Source organism: Gadus macrocephalus, chromosome 8, assembly GCF_031168955.1.
Source record: "Gadus macrocephalus chromosome 8, ASM3116895v1".
In the NCBI taxonomy this organism is placed as follows: domain Eukaryota; kingdom Metazoa; phylum Chordata; class Actinopteri; order Gadiformes; family Gadidae; genus Gadus; species Gadus macrocephalus.
The window spans coordinates 994,765-1,012,018 of NC_082389.1; the positions used below are offsets into that span (position 1 = coordinate 994,765).

General features: G+C 44.0%; 2 protein-coding genes across 2 annotated transcripts; one reads left to right on the top strand and one right to left on the bottom strand.

Annotated features, from left to right (window-relative positions):
• The first annotated feature begins 314 nt into the window (after nt 1-314).
• LOC132462403 (peptidase inhibitor 15-like) lies at nt 315-16,358 on the top strand. The gene is made up of 6 exons (XM_060057921.1): nt 315-747; nt 1,524-1,642; nt 2,100-2,232; nt 2,968-3,083; nt 4,980-6,086; nt 16,223-16,358. Exons 1-5 carry the CDS (start codon nt 478-480, stop codon nt 5,113-5,115), a joined length of 774 nt encoding a protein of 257 aa, XP_059913904.1. The 5' UTR covers nt 315-477; the 3' UTR covers nt 5,116-6,086; nt 16,223-16,358.
• Nucleotides 12,203-14,097, bottom strand: LOC132462386 (permeability factor 2-like). Its single transcript, XM_060057891.1, has 4 exons — nt 13,910-14,097; nt 13,677-13,809; nt 13,439-13,525; nt 12,203-13,235 (listed from the first exon to the last, which is right to left on the bottom strand). Exons 1-4 carry the CDS (start codon nt 13,980-13,982, stop codon nt 13,163-13,165), a joined length of 366 nt encoding a protein of 121 aa, XP_059913874.1. The 5' UTR covers nt 13,983-14,097; the 3' UTR covers nt 12,203-13,162.
• Nucleotides 16,359-17,254: the final 896 nt, after the last annotated feature.

The following is a 17,254-nucleotide window of genomic DNA, read 5'->3' on the forward strand; positions in this document are numbered from 1 at the left end:
ATGCACATAAAAACCCATTGTTTGTTGTCTCGGTTTCAGTTAAATTTAATGGCAACTGATTTGGGTCGTCTATGGATAAGTTGAAATGGCTATTGTCCCTTCTAGAAATATAAATGTCACTTATAGGCTACATTTGACCGATATGATTGAGTTACAATGTGAAATAGGCCTATAGCACTGCAAACTTCCTGAAGAGTTTTTGGGTGTCAAACATAAATAGCAAGAAATCATTAGCAAAATAGTTCTAAATCCTATTTATTTAAAACGATTGTTCAACATTAAATCTACTTTACATGCAGAACTGCAAAGATGACTTGGTAGGCTAATTGAGGCCAAAGAGAAAAAGGGGGTGGGGGTCTCCTCAGTTCCACATCAGAGGATACATCTTTCATCAGAAATCTCTGATAAAGTTGAATGCCGAGGTCCAAGAGACGAGACAGCCTATTTTATTTTGCGCATCTGATCATAAACCTTTAAATGAGAAACATGTATTTTTTGTGCGCTATATTCTTGCTGGCCACAGCTTCACCGCCCGAAGCAAAAACACTGGCTTTAAACTCAGATATAGATTCATTTCTTGCAAGCAACCTCACCGTTTTCAACGCGAATAAACCAAGAGTGTCGCAGACGCCAATCAGGGCTCGAAGGAAACGCTACATAACGCAGATCGATATGGTTGAAATCCTGGATTATCATAACCAAGTCAGAGCCAACGTCTTTCCACCTGCAGCAAATATGGAATATATGGTAAGAAAATCTATCTGTACATTTCGAGTTTGCAGTTCTGAACTTACAAATGGGCACAAAATGTTGCAACACTTAAACAACTTTTACAATAGATTTTGTGAGAAGCGCACAATTCAACTCTATACAATTATTCACAATTTAACCAGTGGGTGGCAGCATAGAACAAGTTGGCTCTTGCATGTGGTCCAAAACCGAAATTTTGCTTCAAGAGCATTTGTTCTGCAGACAATCGGGTGAATTGCTGTTGTGCTTGGACCTGCATTGAATCCAATAAAGTCGAAGTAGACCTATAAATTATGACAGGTCCAGCCAGGTCCCCCTCTATTTTCGTGGTAGGCCTGTATACGCCTCTTGCCATCCCCACCATGGTCAAGAATCAAGATGACTCGTCCTCACAAACCTTTCCAGTCTTCCATCCCGGTATCCATCAGGGATGGTGTAATCCTGAGGTCACCCTGACATAATGCCCTTCTGCAGGAGAAAACCACTTAGATCAGATGGCACATGTCTCTCGCTCCCTCCTCCCGCAATGGCTAGCTGCCCGGGCCGATAACAGCAGTCAGCGGTGAGGTTTATTGTAGAAGCAGCAGCGATATTTATACGTGTGAGTGATCCAGTTTCGCCGCACCTAGATACCTTACGATTGCAGGAATGCTTGCGTGTTTCAGCCAAATATTTTTGTATTTTCGTTCCTATGATTATTGGTGAGTTTGTTAAACAAAAACAGTTCATATGCAATGTTTTGAGATCTGCACTATGACCTTGGCGACCAACAGGTGTGGGACAACGATCTGGCCAGGACAGCCGAAGCCTGGGCTGCCACCTGCTGGTGGGATCACGGACCCGCTTATCTGCTCCAGTTCTACGGGCAGAACCTGTCGGTCAGGACCGGGCGGTGAGTAGCCCAGCATACAGGGCCTCGCCCGGACGGGTTCAGTGGGGGTGACCCAGAATAAAATCGGAACACAGAATGAGAATAAAAAATGTAATGGAAGTTGCAGAAAATTTACTTTGAGCAAATGTGCTCAAATAATGATTGAACGCGAAACAAATTTCTGTTTGATTTTGATTGGCTAGTTCAAAGCCTATCAAACTGCCAGATTAAGTAAGGGTTGTACCTTGGGGTCAAATTGTGTGTGTGTGTGTGTGTGTGTGTGTGTGTGTGTGTGTGTGTGTGTGTGTGTGTGTGTGTGTGTGTGTGTGTGTGTTTGTGTGTACGTGTGCGTGTGTGTGCGTGTGTGTGTGTGTGTGCGTGTGCGTGTGTGTGTGTGCATGTGCGTGAGTAGTCCTTAACATACACAGATGAACAAAGCCGGCTCGCACAAACTCTGTCACCGCCTCTTCTCCACCAGCTACACCTCCATCGTGCAGCTGGTGGAGCCCTGGTTCGATGAGGTGAAGGACTACGCCTTCCCCTACCCCGGCCTCTGCAACCCGGCCTGCCCCCTGCTCTGTTATGGCCCCATGTGCACCCACTACACTCAGGTACTTCCTCCCGCTGTTTGTGTGAGTTTGCTTTTAAATCCACGCATTTCCCAGCATTGTTCATTTCAGGGGCAGGATGGTCCTGTGATGTTCCAATGGGCTGAATGTGGCGACCCTACAACTGGCTATGTCTTTTAGAGGTCCTGTGACATGCCACCAGGTGTGGTGTGATTAGCCGTTACAAGCCGTTTTGGAAATCTGCCCCTTATGACATCACAGGTGGGCGTGTCCACCTAGATGCGTGCTGGATAGATCAGTCTACCAGCCTACCCAGCGCACGTTGCTCATCTATCCAGCACAGATCTAGGTGGACACGCCCATCTGTGATGTCATAAGGGGCCGATTTCCAAAACGGCTTGTAACGGCTAATGGGTCCTTTAACTGATATGGGGGGGGGGGGGGGGGGGGGATTTTCCCCTTCTGAGTTGCATGCACCTAATATTTGTACAAATATTCAATATTTGTAAAATGGGCCATAAATCATCTGTAGTTCAATTGAGTCGTTTTATGGAGTATGCTGGAGGCACAGTATTAAATTAAAATGGTATTTGAAAGTTTGATATATGCAAAAAAAAACAACATAAACCTTTTGTCTGTCTGTATGCAGTGGCAGCAAACACACAGGGAGATTCCAGAGTTTTCACTTGTTGTTAAAATACAACGCATCTACTTAATAGAGATGTCCTCATCATCATGGCATTATAATGAGGAGGAGTGTCTTTTCCTTCCATGGAGATGGTGTGGGCGACCACCAACAGGGTGGGCTGTGCTGTGCAGACCTGCGCTAACATGCTAGTGTGGGGAGCTCTGTGGAGAGAAGCTACCTACCTGGTCTGCAACTACTCACCAAAGTAGGTGGGATGACTGCTTTCAGCTTCTCCTGTATACCACCCGCCATGAGATCATGACATGGCACGCTCCATGAGATCATGACATGGCACGCTCCATGAGATCATGACATGGCACGCTCCATGAGATCATGACATGGCCCGCTCCATGAGATCATGACATGGCACGCTCCATGAGATCATGACATGGCACGCTCCATGAGATCATGACATGGCACCCGCCATGAGATCATGACATGGCACGCTCCATGAGATCATGACATGGCACGCTCCATGAGATCATGACATGGCACGCTCCATGAGATCATGACATGGCACGCTCCATGAGATCATGACATGGCACGCTCCATGAGATCATGACATGGCACGCTCCATGAGATCATGACATGGCACGCTCCATGAGATCATGACATGGCACCCGCCATGAGATCATGACATGGCACCCGCCATGAGATCATGACATGGCACGCTCCATGAGATCATGACATGGCACCCGCCATGAGATCATGACATGGCACGCTCCATGAGATCATGACATGGCACGCTCCATGAGATCATGACATGGCACGCTCCATGAGATCATGACATGGCACGCTCCATGAGATCATGACATGGCACGCTCCATGAGATCATGACATGGCACGCTCCATGAGATCATGACATGGCACGCTCCATGAGATCATGACATGGCACGCTCCATGAGATCATGACATGGCACGCTCCATGAGATCATGACATGGCACGCTCCATGAGATCATGACATGGCACGCTCCATGAGATCATGACATGGCACGCTCCATGAGATCATGACATGGCACGCTCCATGAGATCATGACATGGCACCCGCCATGAGATCATGACATGGCGCGCTCCATGAGATCATGACATGGCGCGCTCCATGAGATCATGACATGGCACGCTCCATGAGATCATGACATGGCACGCTCCATGAGATCATGACATGGCACGCTCCATGAGATCATGACATGGCACGCTCCATGAGATCATGACATGGCACGCTCCATGAGATCATGACATGGCACGCTCCATGAGATCATGACATGGCACGCTCCATGAGATCATGACATGGCACGCTCCATGAGATCATGACATGGCACGCTCCATGAGATCATGACATGGCACGCTCCATGAGATCATGACATGGCACGCTCCATGAGATCATGACATGGCACGCTCCATGAGATCATGACATGGCACGCTCCATGAGATCATGACATGGCACGCTCCATGAGATCATGACATGGCACGCTCCATGAGATCATGACATGGCACGCTCCATGAGATCATGACATGGCACGCTCCATGAGATCATGACATGGCACGCTCCATGAGATCATGACATGGCACGCTCCATGAGATCATGACATGGCACGCTCCATGAGATCATGACATGGCACGCTCCATGAGATCATGACATGGCACGCTCCATGAGATCATGACATGGCACGCTCCATGAGATCATGACATGGCACGCTCCATGAGATCATGACATGGCACGCTCCATGAGATCATGACATGGCACGCTCCATGAGATCATGACATGGCACGCTCCATGAGATCATGACATGGCACGCTCCATGATGTGAAGGAATTCTGATGACCAACCCTGATTGATTGAGTTAGAGTCAATCAATCAGGGTTGTGTAATATAAATGGTTACACACACACACACACACACACACACACACACACACACACACACACACACACACACACACACACACACACACACACACACACACACACACCCACACACACGCACACACACACGCACATACATGCATACATACATGCTTAATACTTACATACATACACCGACTAAATTGGCTTTTTCTTAAAAATGAATGAATAAATGGCATTGTGTTGTTTCCCATTTAGGGGGAACTGGGTCGGAGAAGCCCCGTACCGTGTGGGGGTCCCCTGCTCCTCCTGTCCCCCTGGTTACGGGGGTTCCTGCAGAAACAACATGTGCTCCCCTCCGGCCCAGTCCAACTTCATGCACTGGTTCAAGTGAGGCAGGGACCCCCCGGTGATGGGGAAGAGGGGACGCTGTAGCTCCTCAGGCTAGCTTAGACTGAGTCAGATATAAGGCATGCATATTGGGCTGCTATTATGTTATGTAGCCAGAGAGGTGGAACGGGTTTTAGTGTTCAATGAATTTATAGTGGATTATACATGTCATGCTTGGGTTAAGCTATTACATCAAGCAATTGATGTAAGCCTACCAAAGTCGATGTACTTTAAATCGATCAATAACATCAAGTTATTGTGTAACTATTGTGTCGGCATGAGGTTTGAAAATATTATTAATATTTCATTATGATAGACCAATGAAAATAACGTGTGGATTAGGTTTACTTAACTAATATCCAGATTAACATCAATCATAGAACGTGATTTAAAGTTAAAGTCCTAAAGCATCCATCAAAGGTTTGGTGAAATTGCATTGCAAGTGATTTCAATTTATCCTTATTTACCAGAGTCACAACAGTTATAGTTTGTTTAATGTAATTTTTCACAGACAACATTTTGACATTCAAGACCTTTTAAAATAAAAATGTGAGATGAAAAAGCAAAAGGCTGTTGGGTCTTCTTTGATTAACAATGAATTGCCTAGTGCCAACGTGATTTGAATGTTCTATAGCTTGTGTCCATGCTAAATGTGTTATCTTCACTAGTGTAATCTACTAACGGCAGACCCATAATTAGTGTAATGAGCGACACCTGTGTTTTTCCTACGATGAAGCGGTGAAATCTCTCCGTTCAGTCCAAACCGCCTTCATCCCCATTCAATCTGTGGTGATACCGTACTTCTACCAGGTGATGGCAGTATTTCTCTATTTGACCCGAGAAACTAGTTAAAGCAGGAATGAAGGACATGCGCCTACATTGAGGAGCTAAAATGCTAAAGTCCAGAACACGACACGACATTCAACATGCGGAAGATAATTAGTCATCAAAAAGACAAAAGGAAGACCAAACTCTGTAAGTAAGAAGTAAGAAAGTTAGCAATGTCATGACTCATGCTCAGGGCAAATAATCACCGGAAATACTATGGCAACTTATGCATTTACATTAAGGGCATTTAGCAGACGCTTTTATCCAAAGTGACTTAGGCCTACAATAAGTACATTTAACTAATAGGCTATTATATTATAAGATATCAATGTGTCTGCTCTCACGCATGCTTCATAAACAATATTCTCTTCGAAAATAACGTAATGAGCTCCTTAGCAAACCCTGTTTTACACTTTGTATGTGCCCCAAATAAATAGGTATCATCCCCTTTTAAAAAATAAGAACGTATTCCTTCAATAATAATGTGTTAGATATGTTCTATAAAATCCTCTGTATTGAATATTTTGCTATTGGGTGTAGATTGGACAACAATGACACCATAGCTTTTAGGAGAGCTCCAGCCATGGCCTGAACGCTATGGACTTGCGAAAAGCCTTTTCCCTCTGGGCTTCAGGAATGGAGACAGAGAAGAAGGCACACAAGGACACTAGTTGCCTGTTGAATAATAGTGCCTTTTTCTTCCCTTGATGAGGGCTGAATCCCATTGGCTGAACTGAGGATTCTAGGATCGTTATGTATACTGCAGTTTAATATGCCAGTTTCATAGAATACAGTATCAATGTCATAGTAGAGAAAGATTTTGTGTGTAGTTACCTAGAGTATGGATTCTATACACATCTCAAGAGTTGGACAACACGTCAATATCACATCTCGCTCCAATAGATTGATTCTGTTATTTTTTTACCTCAGCTTTGCTGTTCAACGCACCGCTATGATGACCTCTCTCTGGTCAATACAGATCACCTTTGTTGAAGCTTTTAGTGGTTGGTCTTCTTTTATCACTTTCACAGGTTTGTCTTAGAAAATGAAGTGTGTGTGTGTGTGTGTGTGTGTGTGTGTGTGTGTGTGTGTGTGTGTGTGTGTGTGTGTGTGTGTGTGTGTGTGTGTGTGTGTGTGTGTGTGTGTGTGTGTGTGTGTGTGTGTGTGTGTGTGTGTGTGTGTGTGTCTGTCTGCTTGCTATGGGCATCAGCTGTGGCTGGCCAACCACCACCACCTCGTCTTGTCGTAGTCACCTCTTGTTCTTTGTTCTTGTCTTCACTTTTGTTAGGATTTTATACACCATTATACATTGTAAGCAGTACAATTATACAGTGTTTTGTGTTCTCTGCAAAATATTTATATTTTTAGTGTTGGAAAAAACATGCAGATCCTATAAACCCATTATGCTCTATAGCCTTATCTATACCTTTGTATTCCATTTGCTCGTTCTTTGCTTCCCATCTGGTAAACAAAGTTTGTCAAATTGTCTCTGCTCGGAGGCGTTAGTCAACTTATTAAACGGTTCTACAGACAGTTGTACTTCATAAGCTAAATGACTAGGATGTACCATTTAACTATATAATATGCCATCTTTATTCGCTTTTAGTTCCCTTTTTTCTGAGGAAAATAATTTGTTATGGGATTACAAATATAGCTGTAGGCAAAATCGTTCCATACCCATGGTGCTCGTTGGCTGGAAGATACTGCCGAAGCCCTCAACCATATGAAAGCACAATTTAAGTCATTATTGATTCTTATTGATTCCCAAATGAAACCGAACTGATAGCAACTCAATGGAGTGTATAACTTTAGTGTGCCCCAAGGTTTCACACTTGATTTCATATGTTTATTTGATTGTATATTGACATATCTCTCTGTGGGTCTTTTTCATGTTCTTTCAGTTTTATTTGCTGACAATGATGATATCCACTTTGGTGTTGATGTTCTCTCCCGCCTCTCGTGCAGACACCTTTCACTTCTCTGTTGAGTCCCAGCTTTCATCATCTCACTGATATGTCACGCTGCTAAATGATTTAATGAACATTAGCAGGTGTCAGCAGGTGCTCTACTTCCTGCGCACACTCTCGTACGAATGTGTGCAAACTACAATACTACACACACACACACACACACACACACACAGGTGTGTACACAAACACCTACGCACGCCCACACAAACCTGCAGCGACCCAGGCACTAGGATGGGCCGATTGCCAGATGACACATCAGGAGGCAGTCACGACTCACCACTATCAAAACTGACAAGATAATCTAAACCAGGAGGATTATGGGTATTTCATTGCGCTCATAACACAAAAGTGGTTAGAGTGAATTGCAGCCTGAAAGCTATAACAATGAGAGTGAGTGAGTATGCATGTTACTCAGAGGTTTGTCAAAAGGGTTTAGCTAATATTTATGTTTCATATTGCAAAGTATTTAACGTGGGGTGTGATTTTTGTTTCTAATACTAGCACAAAGATGGCAGTATGCGAGAAAGACATGCTATTGTTTTCGACATTAAAACAAAAATCCAACCTTTCACAGAGGTTAACATGCAATATATGTCAAAAATCAAGGTGCTGTTAAGTTTGCGAAGATTGTGAATGCTCCCTAGAAAAGTTCAGAAACTTTAAGTCATGAATTGGGAACTTTATTGAGTACCATCATGTTTTTGGACACTGCATGCAACAGAGTAGCCCTCTTCTGCTTCAGGTGAATTTGGCAAAACAAATTCATGCAACAATTTCTGGATGGATTAACCTAGGCCGTTGTTCATAGGGTGCGTCACCTCACCAGACGCTGTGAGATATGGCTTTCATGACAACCAATGGAAGCTCTTTCAAGAAACCAGCCCTATTCATTCGTCAATAGATGGTTAAACAACCATTTAGCAATGCTGTATCTCCATTCAAGGGCCATGCGACTGGGTGATTGCTGTCAAAGATTGGCCAGAGATGTCTCTCGGTTGGCTCTTATCTAAAATTGGTCATGATTGGCTATCGATATGCAAACTTTTGAGTGTTTAGCATCTGTAGCTTTGCTGTAGCTTCATCCCCCACATAGACAGTGTGATTTTTGTGGCTTATAGTTACTAAACAATATGTTTTAATCCAGAGATCCTATTTCCACAGCCATAGATCTAATGTGCGTGTGATTATAGATGCCTTGAAGATCTTTATAGGGTTAGTGCCGATGTTTTGGTCGAAGCATTCGCTCCACAGTGGCGTTGCTGAGGGCCCTTTGCTGATGGCTCCTGACGTTCCCCTTTGAACTTAAACCAAGTGTTAACCACATCCATACGAAGCTGGTTTCTAAAGGAAAGTCACCTTTTAATGTGTGTCTCCCTGCCCCCGTCCCCCCTCCTGGGTGACACAATGGCTCCCCAGAAGTCAGTTTGATTGAGTTTGATTGATTCCAGAGAATTCCTTTCACACCCCGTTCTGAGAGAACAGGAACTATTATTATCGAAGACATTTGATTGGATGCCGCTGTACACGCCAAACCCGCCATTACCAAGAAGAACCCTCCGGAAAGGCAGCCGTGCAGGTGGTGAAAGGGCCGCTGATTTCTGGCTGTTCACCTGACTGCCTTCACTGATGGCCTGTCTTTCTCTCTCCTGTCTCTCTGTAGCATCGCTGTGTGTGTCAGACGCCGTCGGCCTCTCCGAGCCAGTTATTTTTTTAAGGGCTTGTTAACATACTGATCAACGCATCATATTGCTGCCGCGGCTCACCTCATCCGACAAATCGTCTTAGACAACTGAGGTCCTGCTGGCCTCCTCATGCTGTTCCAGCCCAGGCCTATAGCGCTAACCTAGTCGGTAAGACTACATCATACTGTCCAGTTACAGTCTTAATCAGACAAGTATGAACGCCTCTTAAAATAATGCAACCGCAAGTAACTACACTTTGGTTAGGAGTAGGAAACCTCTACTCTGGGATTAGGGTTAGGGGTAAGGGTTGGGCAGTTTCATAACCTTATTCCATATAAAGTACACACTGTTTTATATTGTTACATTGCTTATTACATAATTCATTATACAATTTTGCAATCTTTTTGTGGTATTTAGTTTCCCTAGGACTGCTCCTTCATGGCTGTCCACCGTCCTTAGGCTGACCTTCTGCATCTCAATAGCCTCTTTACTCCAGAACTTAAAGGAACAAACACTCAGAGCCTGCCTCTAAAAATGCTCTCACCTTATTTTCATTCTGGGGCTGCGTGAAATCCTGTTAACGGCCCTTCAATACACCTTCAATAAGAGGAGGAGCGCAGTGTCGCATCAACGCTAAATCAATAAGGAGTATTGGGTAACCATATCAGCCAAACAGGTTGTGCATGCAATCCCATGTGTTTGATAGCACTTTAAAAGCATTAATAAAGTAGTATAGGGAATTTATTTGAATGAATCATTTGTGCAGCATTGTTCCACCATAACTTGGATTCACTACTACTAGTACAACCTAATTAATTAGAGTTCACGTTACATTTTGTGCTTTCCGTTAATTTCCTTGCTGTTCACTCTTTCTGCCTAAACGAACATCACCATTCAATCCCAGTCTTTTGGAATCCAGTGATATAAAAATACACATGATCACACACGCACGCACGCAAGCACACACACACACACACACACACACACACACACACACCCATTGTAAAGCATATCGGAATTAGCATATCGAGTGCTACATGCTGCACAGATGAAACAGCAGCTCCAGGACCGCCCAGCTCTCTCTATCGATGGCCGGTGGGCAGGCGGTGATCACCGAGCCCATCCTGCCACAGCACCCGCTCCACTCGGCGCTCCAAATAGCGCTGCTGAAGTAGCTAACCAGCCAAAGGTCGGCTGGTTGATACGGAGATGTGTGAGGGAGGCGCCACTCGAAGCCCTCGACCGCTGGGGGGCGCAGGCTGGGGTCACTCTGCTGTGACTCATCAAGGGGCTGATTGGACGACGTCCATAGGCGTCGATTACGGGGGGGACGGGGGGGACATGTCCCCCCCACTATTTGAAATACGAATTTTGTCCCCACCACTTTTAAAAATGTGCAAACCAATTGCGACTGAAAAAATCCCCACATACTCAACCGAATTCGTCGAGTCTAAAATCATGCGATAGGCGCGCACAAAGACATCATTTATTAGATAGACCTACCTAATAAACCGTTGGAACACACACGACCGGAACCCATAGCAACGCCGGTAAACAAACCCAGACTCCCGAGAAGCCCAATCCCTATGAGCTCCCCGCGCTACGGCCATCCGGAGGCGCACAGAGCTTTTTGCCATGATGTTATATATACAATTATATTATATGATATACTATTATATATAGAGCTCCGAGAGTCGCAAACGGCAACAATCACTTTCTCCTCCATGCTGCAGTTCACCCCGGACTGCACTGCACTGAGTTTGACGGTTGAACGCTGATTGGCTGTTACGTTACACATGTCACTCAGTGGCCACGCTGTTGAACGCTGATTGGCTGTCATCACGCGAAATTCGTGTCAAAGTTCAAATATTTCAACTCGAGCGAATTTGTCGCGCCACAAATCCTCGTGAACGCGCTCGCCTGTGCACGGCGAAAGTGTGGCGCGACAAATCAAAACAAATCCCAAAAATTCGCCCGATACGCGTCTATACGTTCACTTTGTATGGGATCTTGTTGCCCCGTCGCGTTTGGTGTGAACGCACTGGAGAAGTTTCAAGATAGACAGCCAAAATTGACATTTTTATTCAGAAAATAGCCGGTCCTTTTGCTTCCTGTAAAAAGCATGTTTGTGACACGATATGGATACATCATTTAGCCTGCATGTGTAGGGCCACATAAGGTAAGAAATTGGTTTACGTAAACTTTGCTGCTGGTTCTGTTTGCTCGTGATGACCTGGCCAAAGGTTACCCACGATCCTAAGCAATTGTGATCTGATTCTGGTTGGGGCTCCAGCTAGTATGCATTGTATAGATTGCAGCTAGTAGCAGCTACACACGGTGCGATTGCTATGCCAATGTGGTTATAGTTGTTTTGTCTGATTGAGATATGTGACGACTTGGAGCCTGGTAGGCCTATCCTGACATAAATATGTTCTCGCATAACCTGTGTGATTATCCTAAACTGTAGGGGATTTTATCTGCGGGCAATTTGCTAATGATGTTGCAATGAGTGAAGTCTACATTGGTCCTTCGCAAGTGTTTACTGGTGGTCAGGATTTGGCAGATGCAATTCTCCTCTGGGCGCTTTTTTTTTCTTTTTTTTAATGCAGCATAACATATGCTACCAGCAGCCCTTGCTCGTCTTCAAAAGGCTGATGCTCAGTACCTCGTTTCATTTCGTACCCCCTTTACAGTCTGGCATTGTTTGTCTGGTAAACTTTGTTGATGTCAAGATAAGTGTTAAATTGCCAACACTGTTCTTTGTCCTGTGTGTATTAGTATTACATATCCCGAGCCAATACCATGGTGTTTCCAACGCAGTTTTGCAAAACAAGCCAAAACACAAACTGTGTTTTCAACTTATTGTTCGAATAGGATTTTCAACACCTGACTATACACTGTAGAGCATATTGTAATGCAGCGTTGAATGGATGAATAGCTTACATAAGGGTACCCAGCACTTTTCAAACCACACTCAAGCTTATGGTTATTGTCCCCACCACTTCTAAAAACAAACTGACGCCCTTGACGACGTCCTTCGCGGTTTCGGGGAGAGGGGCGGGGTTTCACGTCTCCAGCAAAGGTCGTACTCTTTTTGACGTGAATTTATCGTTTTGTAGCCGTATTTTCAGAACTGTCAAAAATGTAACTGATTGAATGTGACTAATGACGGGATGTTAAAACATAAATTAAAACAAAGGGACATTGGCATGCGAATGGTGGTCAGTTTCTTGGAAATATGGCGTAACCCACAACCATGTTCACATAACCAGTTGGGGGTAAAATTAACATAGGGAAACCAACAAAACAAACAAAACTTAATTCAAGAAGTTTCTAAACATTTTCCAAGTTATACAATTGAGAAAAGACGGGAAAACTCCCTCAGAGGTAGATAAAACAACTCTCTTATAAAAAATATATGCTAATAATGAAACATAACATATTCATGTTTCATGCAACAATTATTCGAGGTATAGCTTAATAGTGCCCGGCACTAATTCACCACGAACATAACACAAATATTCTGTCAACCACACCAACAATTCAGTGACCTTGTCTCCTCATGGTAATACTACTTCTGATGGTGCTTGTCCACAAACAGCCCAGCATTGAACAATTCTGTTTGGAGATTTAAACGTCTTCTGCTGTGGAGAGAGGTGGAAAATAAATGATTAGTGAAAGCATTCGAAGAAGCTTTAAACATATTATCCTCTATGTTCAAAGGGTCAAGTTACACAATCCAGGATCTACAAGCAAAGCAATACTTTGTGCTGATCATTCAAGCGTAGTTCTGGACCTATGAATCTGAGAGTCTGGTTGCCTTTAGGAGAGAGGGTTCTGGGCTTACCTTGACATCATCCTCTCAATAACTTTCTTGACCCATGGAGCTTCAGGATCCAGACAGACCTCTAGGCCCGATATTTTCAGAGTGGCACTGAAACACCAAACATGAAGCAGACAATGAGTACGACCAACCACTTCTCATATCCCAGCAAGGTTCAAGGAACGATCTCCATGAGATTTAAGGGGCTAACATCACTGTAGAGGGAGGTGATGTGAACATATAATTTCTGAGGAGGACTCACATGATCTCAGATTCTTCACAGTGAGAATTGGCCGGAATGATCTCCACCTCCCTGATGTGACGACCAATCAGACGGCTTTCTGTCTGGATGCAGCGGCAGCGCAGTTCCACCCCCAACCCCCGCAGACTTGTACCTTAGGAGACAAAGGTGAGGGTGGAACACCTCAACACACGTGTCTATTGCATACCCTCCTACTCTTAACAATCACATGATATAGAATCATTAGGACCTACCTTCAGTGATGGACAGCAAGGCCAGGAGAACCAGTAGAGGGCTGATGGGGATTTTGTCGCTCGTCATCTTCATTTTTAGAAAACAATCAAACTTTTAACAACTGAGGTTTTCTGATCTTCTGATGTTTGACAGGTTCTTTGCTGCTTTTCTTCTCTCTGCACAGCTCTTATCACTTTCACTGCTGAATAACTCTGCTGAATAACTCTGCTGAATAAGTCTCAGAAAGAGAGTTCTGCCTTTTAAAGCTGCTGGATGGCTCACAGCCAACTCTTATCTGGATCTGGCCGCCTTCTGCAGCAAGATCAGCCTCAAGGATTTTCAACGCAGGACGACAATTATTTTTACAAGTAATTGTAACCATACTTGTGACAAGTACTTTCACAATACAAACAATTAAGCAGTGAAGAAAATAAATGATTTAAACTTGATTTAGTTCAACAGCCTCATTGAAGTCTGTTAGGCCTAAAAAAAATGTTTTGTTCGGTTCTGGTTTCCGACCGACCCTGTCTATTTATGTGCGACCCAAATTATTTTATGATCTTGGAAGAAAAAAATAAAATAAAATTACGTTTTTGTACAGCACGTCTTCATTCTGTACAAGGATGAGCGCATTCTCTCGTTTTTAAATGAAAACAACCTACCTATCATTCGCTGCCGCTGGAAAAAATAAAATAAATTCCCTACCTACCCGTGACCTCAACTGACAACCAACAGGAACCAAACTTTTTTTTTTTAGGCCTTACCACCAGGGACCTGGCAGGATCTTTCCTCTATGAGAGGTTTGAAACCAAAATGAAGACTGATATCTTTTTCTAACTATTCATGATAAGGTCATCTTTTTAATATATATCAGTGCAAGGGGGATAGAAGTGTATTCATTCACAACTATGATTAATAAATATATATATATAAGATAAAATGTACTTTATCGATCCCAGAAAAAAAAGAAAGAACTATTACCACTATTACTAACCCTACCGATACTCATAACAATTACATTGATAGCAAAAGCTTAATCCTTTTGTTAATGTTGTTTTTAATTACATTAGTTCTTTTAATAAATAACTAAATGCACCGATGATTGTTTGAATGAATTGATACAATTTGTTTTGTATTTATAGGACAGATTGAATTATTATTTTTTTTTGATTTTCAGACCTTCATCTTTTCTGTATTTTAAAGTTCGATTCGTATTTTTCTTTTCGTATTTTGATAGGAATGTAGGATTATGTCATTAAATCAGCTGTGAAAAATGTCAGGTCATCTTCAAAAATGAGGCTTGCATAGCTCACAATGTACCATGATGAATTATGTTGATTGAGGGGCTGGCAGTCACTAGATTAACCACTAATCCAGTGAAGGGACCAAAAGACAAATTATAGCCAGTGGGGTACCATAAAATGAAGTTAAAAAAAGGAAAAAGGACCGCTTTGTATAAACTAGGGCAAAACAAGATGAAAAGTACAATTAAGTTGAGTGAGAAAGGGCAATGCTTAAGAAAGATTAAATGTCTGTAAAAGAAAAAAAGGCTGAAAAGCCCCACTTTCTCCTGGCACCTTAGTGCTTTCTATCTAATGGGAAAGGGCTGCTTGATATTTAGAATGTCAAGTGGTTATGCTAAACAAAATGCTACTTGTCGTTTTAGACGAGACATTCTGTATGTGAATAACATCCCTGCAGATATAACATATTCTACTGATCTCGCCTCAGTTCACTTCCTTCAGCTTTCCAACCGAAGCCTTGTGCATCAGTGAAGCGTGACACATATTCATATTTGTCAGCTTATATTCGTCAAACTCCCAAAGAACATGTGACGGGGACCATATAGTTTGGATCGTTGGCCTTTGTTTGTGTTTGGCCGACATGTGATCATCATATCGCATCACAGTGGTCTCACTTACCACAGAGGCCACAGCACAGTATTTCATGGATCGCCATTCACTTGCATCGCATCATGTCCGTTCTCACAGTCAGGTAATGTTATTCTACAAAGCGCGGTGAAGGGTTTCCAACCTATTCCTACAGCAGTAGATCTCCTTGCCCCGAAGCTAGGCTACAAATACCTCATTAGCCCGCTGGCCCAAGGCACCCATGCTTATGCACAATGTCCGACTCCAGAGCGAGGAACGGCCACATCGCCCCCCTCCCGCCCTATGGCAACGCCAGGCCGCCAACGGGCGCATCGCCAGCGGGGGGCGGGCCGCCCCCGTGCCCAGAGTGCACATGGTTCCACCCCATCTGCCGGAGTCCAGCGGATCAGTAGGATGACTTTGGAACGCTCCATTAACTGTCTGTGTCCTCTGCTACCTCAGGCCTGCGTAACGACGTTAAGACCGCCGGAGGGCAGGCCACCGTCCCCGCATCCTTCCTCCGGGGAGCGCTTTGGACGGCGGGCGTGATGCCATCGTCTGAGCGTGCCCGGGCTCCATTCACGTCGTGGGAGGAGGGAGAAGGTAGATCAACCCTCACTGCACCGCCAGCAGCGAGTACACTGAGATGATCTTCTGCACGCAAATGATGTGAAGGACCGCATGTACACATGGCACACATTTGAAACAGCACACACACACACACATACACACACGCACGCATGCACGCACGCACACATACACACACACGCACACTCTGACACCTCGGGATGCGTTTTGCAAAAATGCTCCAGTTGTTTGGAACACTTTGAAGACGTGTGTTAAGTTTCTATCTAATGAATCCCTCTGGCCCTCTGCTTTTGGTTTTCCACTTCCACCAAAATGTTGGATTTTCGTCGATGTTTTTCTTGTTTTTTGATGTTACATGGCATTTAGTCACTGACTTTTATGTTTTTATACAGTCCTAGTTATAATGCTTTTCAAATGACATACTTTCAGCAGACTAACAAAACGTTTGACTCCGTTTTTGTGGGTGTGGGTGTGGGCGATGGTGTGTGTTCATTTGTGTGCTTGCGTGTGTGTGCATGTGTGTTAAAGAGACAGGCAATTAAAGAGCACCTGATCTAGGGGGAGGGAGGATTTCATTCCCTCGATCATTCATTTGATATTCGCATGTAAGCAGTGTTTTGATAACTGCTATGGCAACAAGGGCATTTATTTCCCGTTCATTGCGGTTCTTTGTCACATGCAAACACACAGACCCAGATGTGTACATACAGGCTGCCGCAGGGCGATGTAGATGAGCTGATGTCCAAACGACGTTCCACTAATTAAACATCACTTTGATTTCTGTGTGTTCATGCATTAGCTTAGAACCCTATTATTTAATTCACTAAAGACTGCACGCAATGCTACATCCATCGTTGGTTGATTCCGCTGATCTCAACAGGCCAAGGAACGAACCCGATAGCCGGA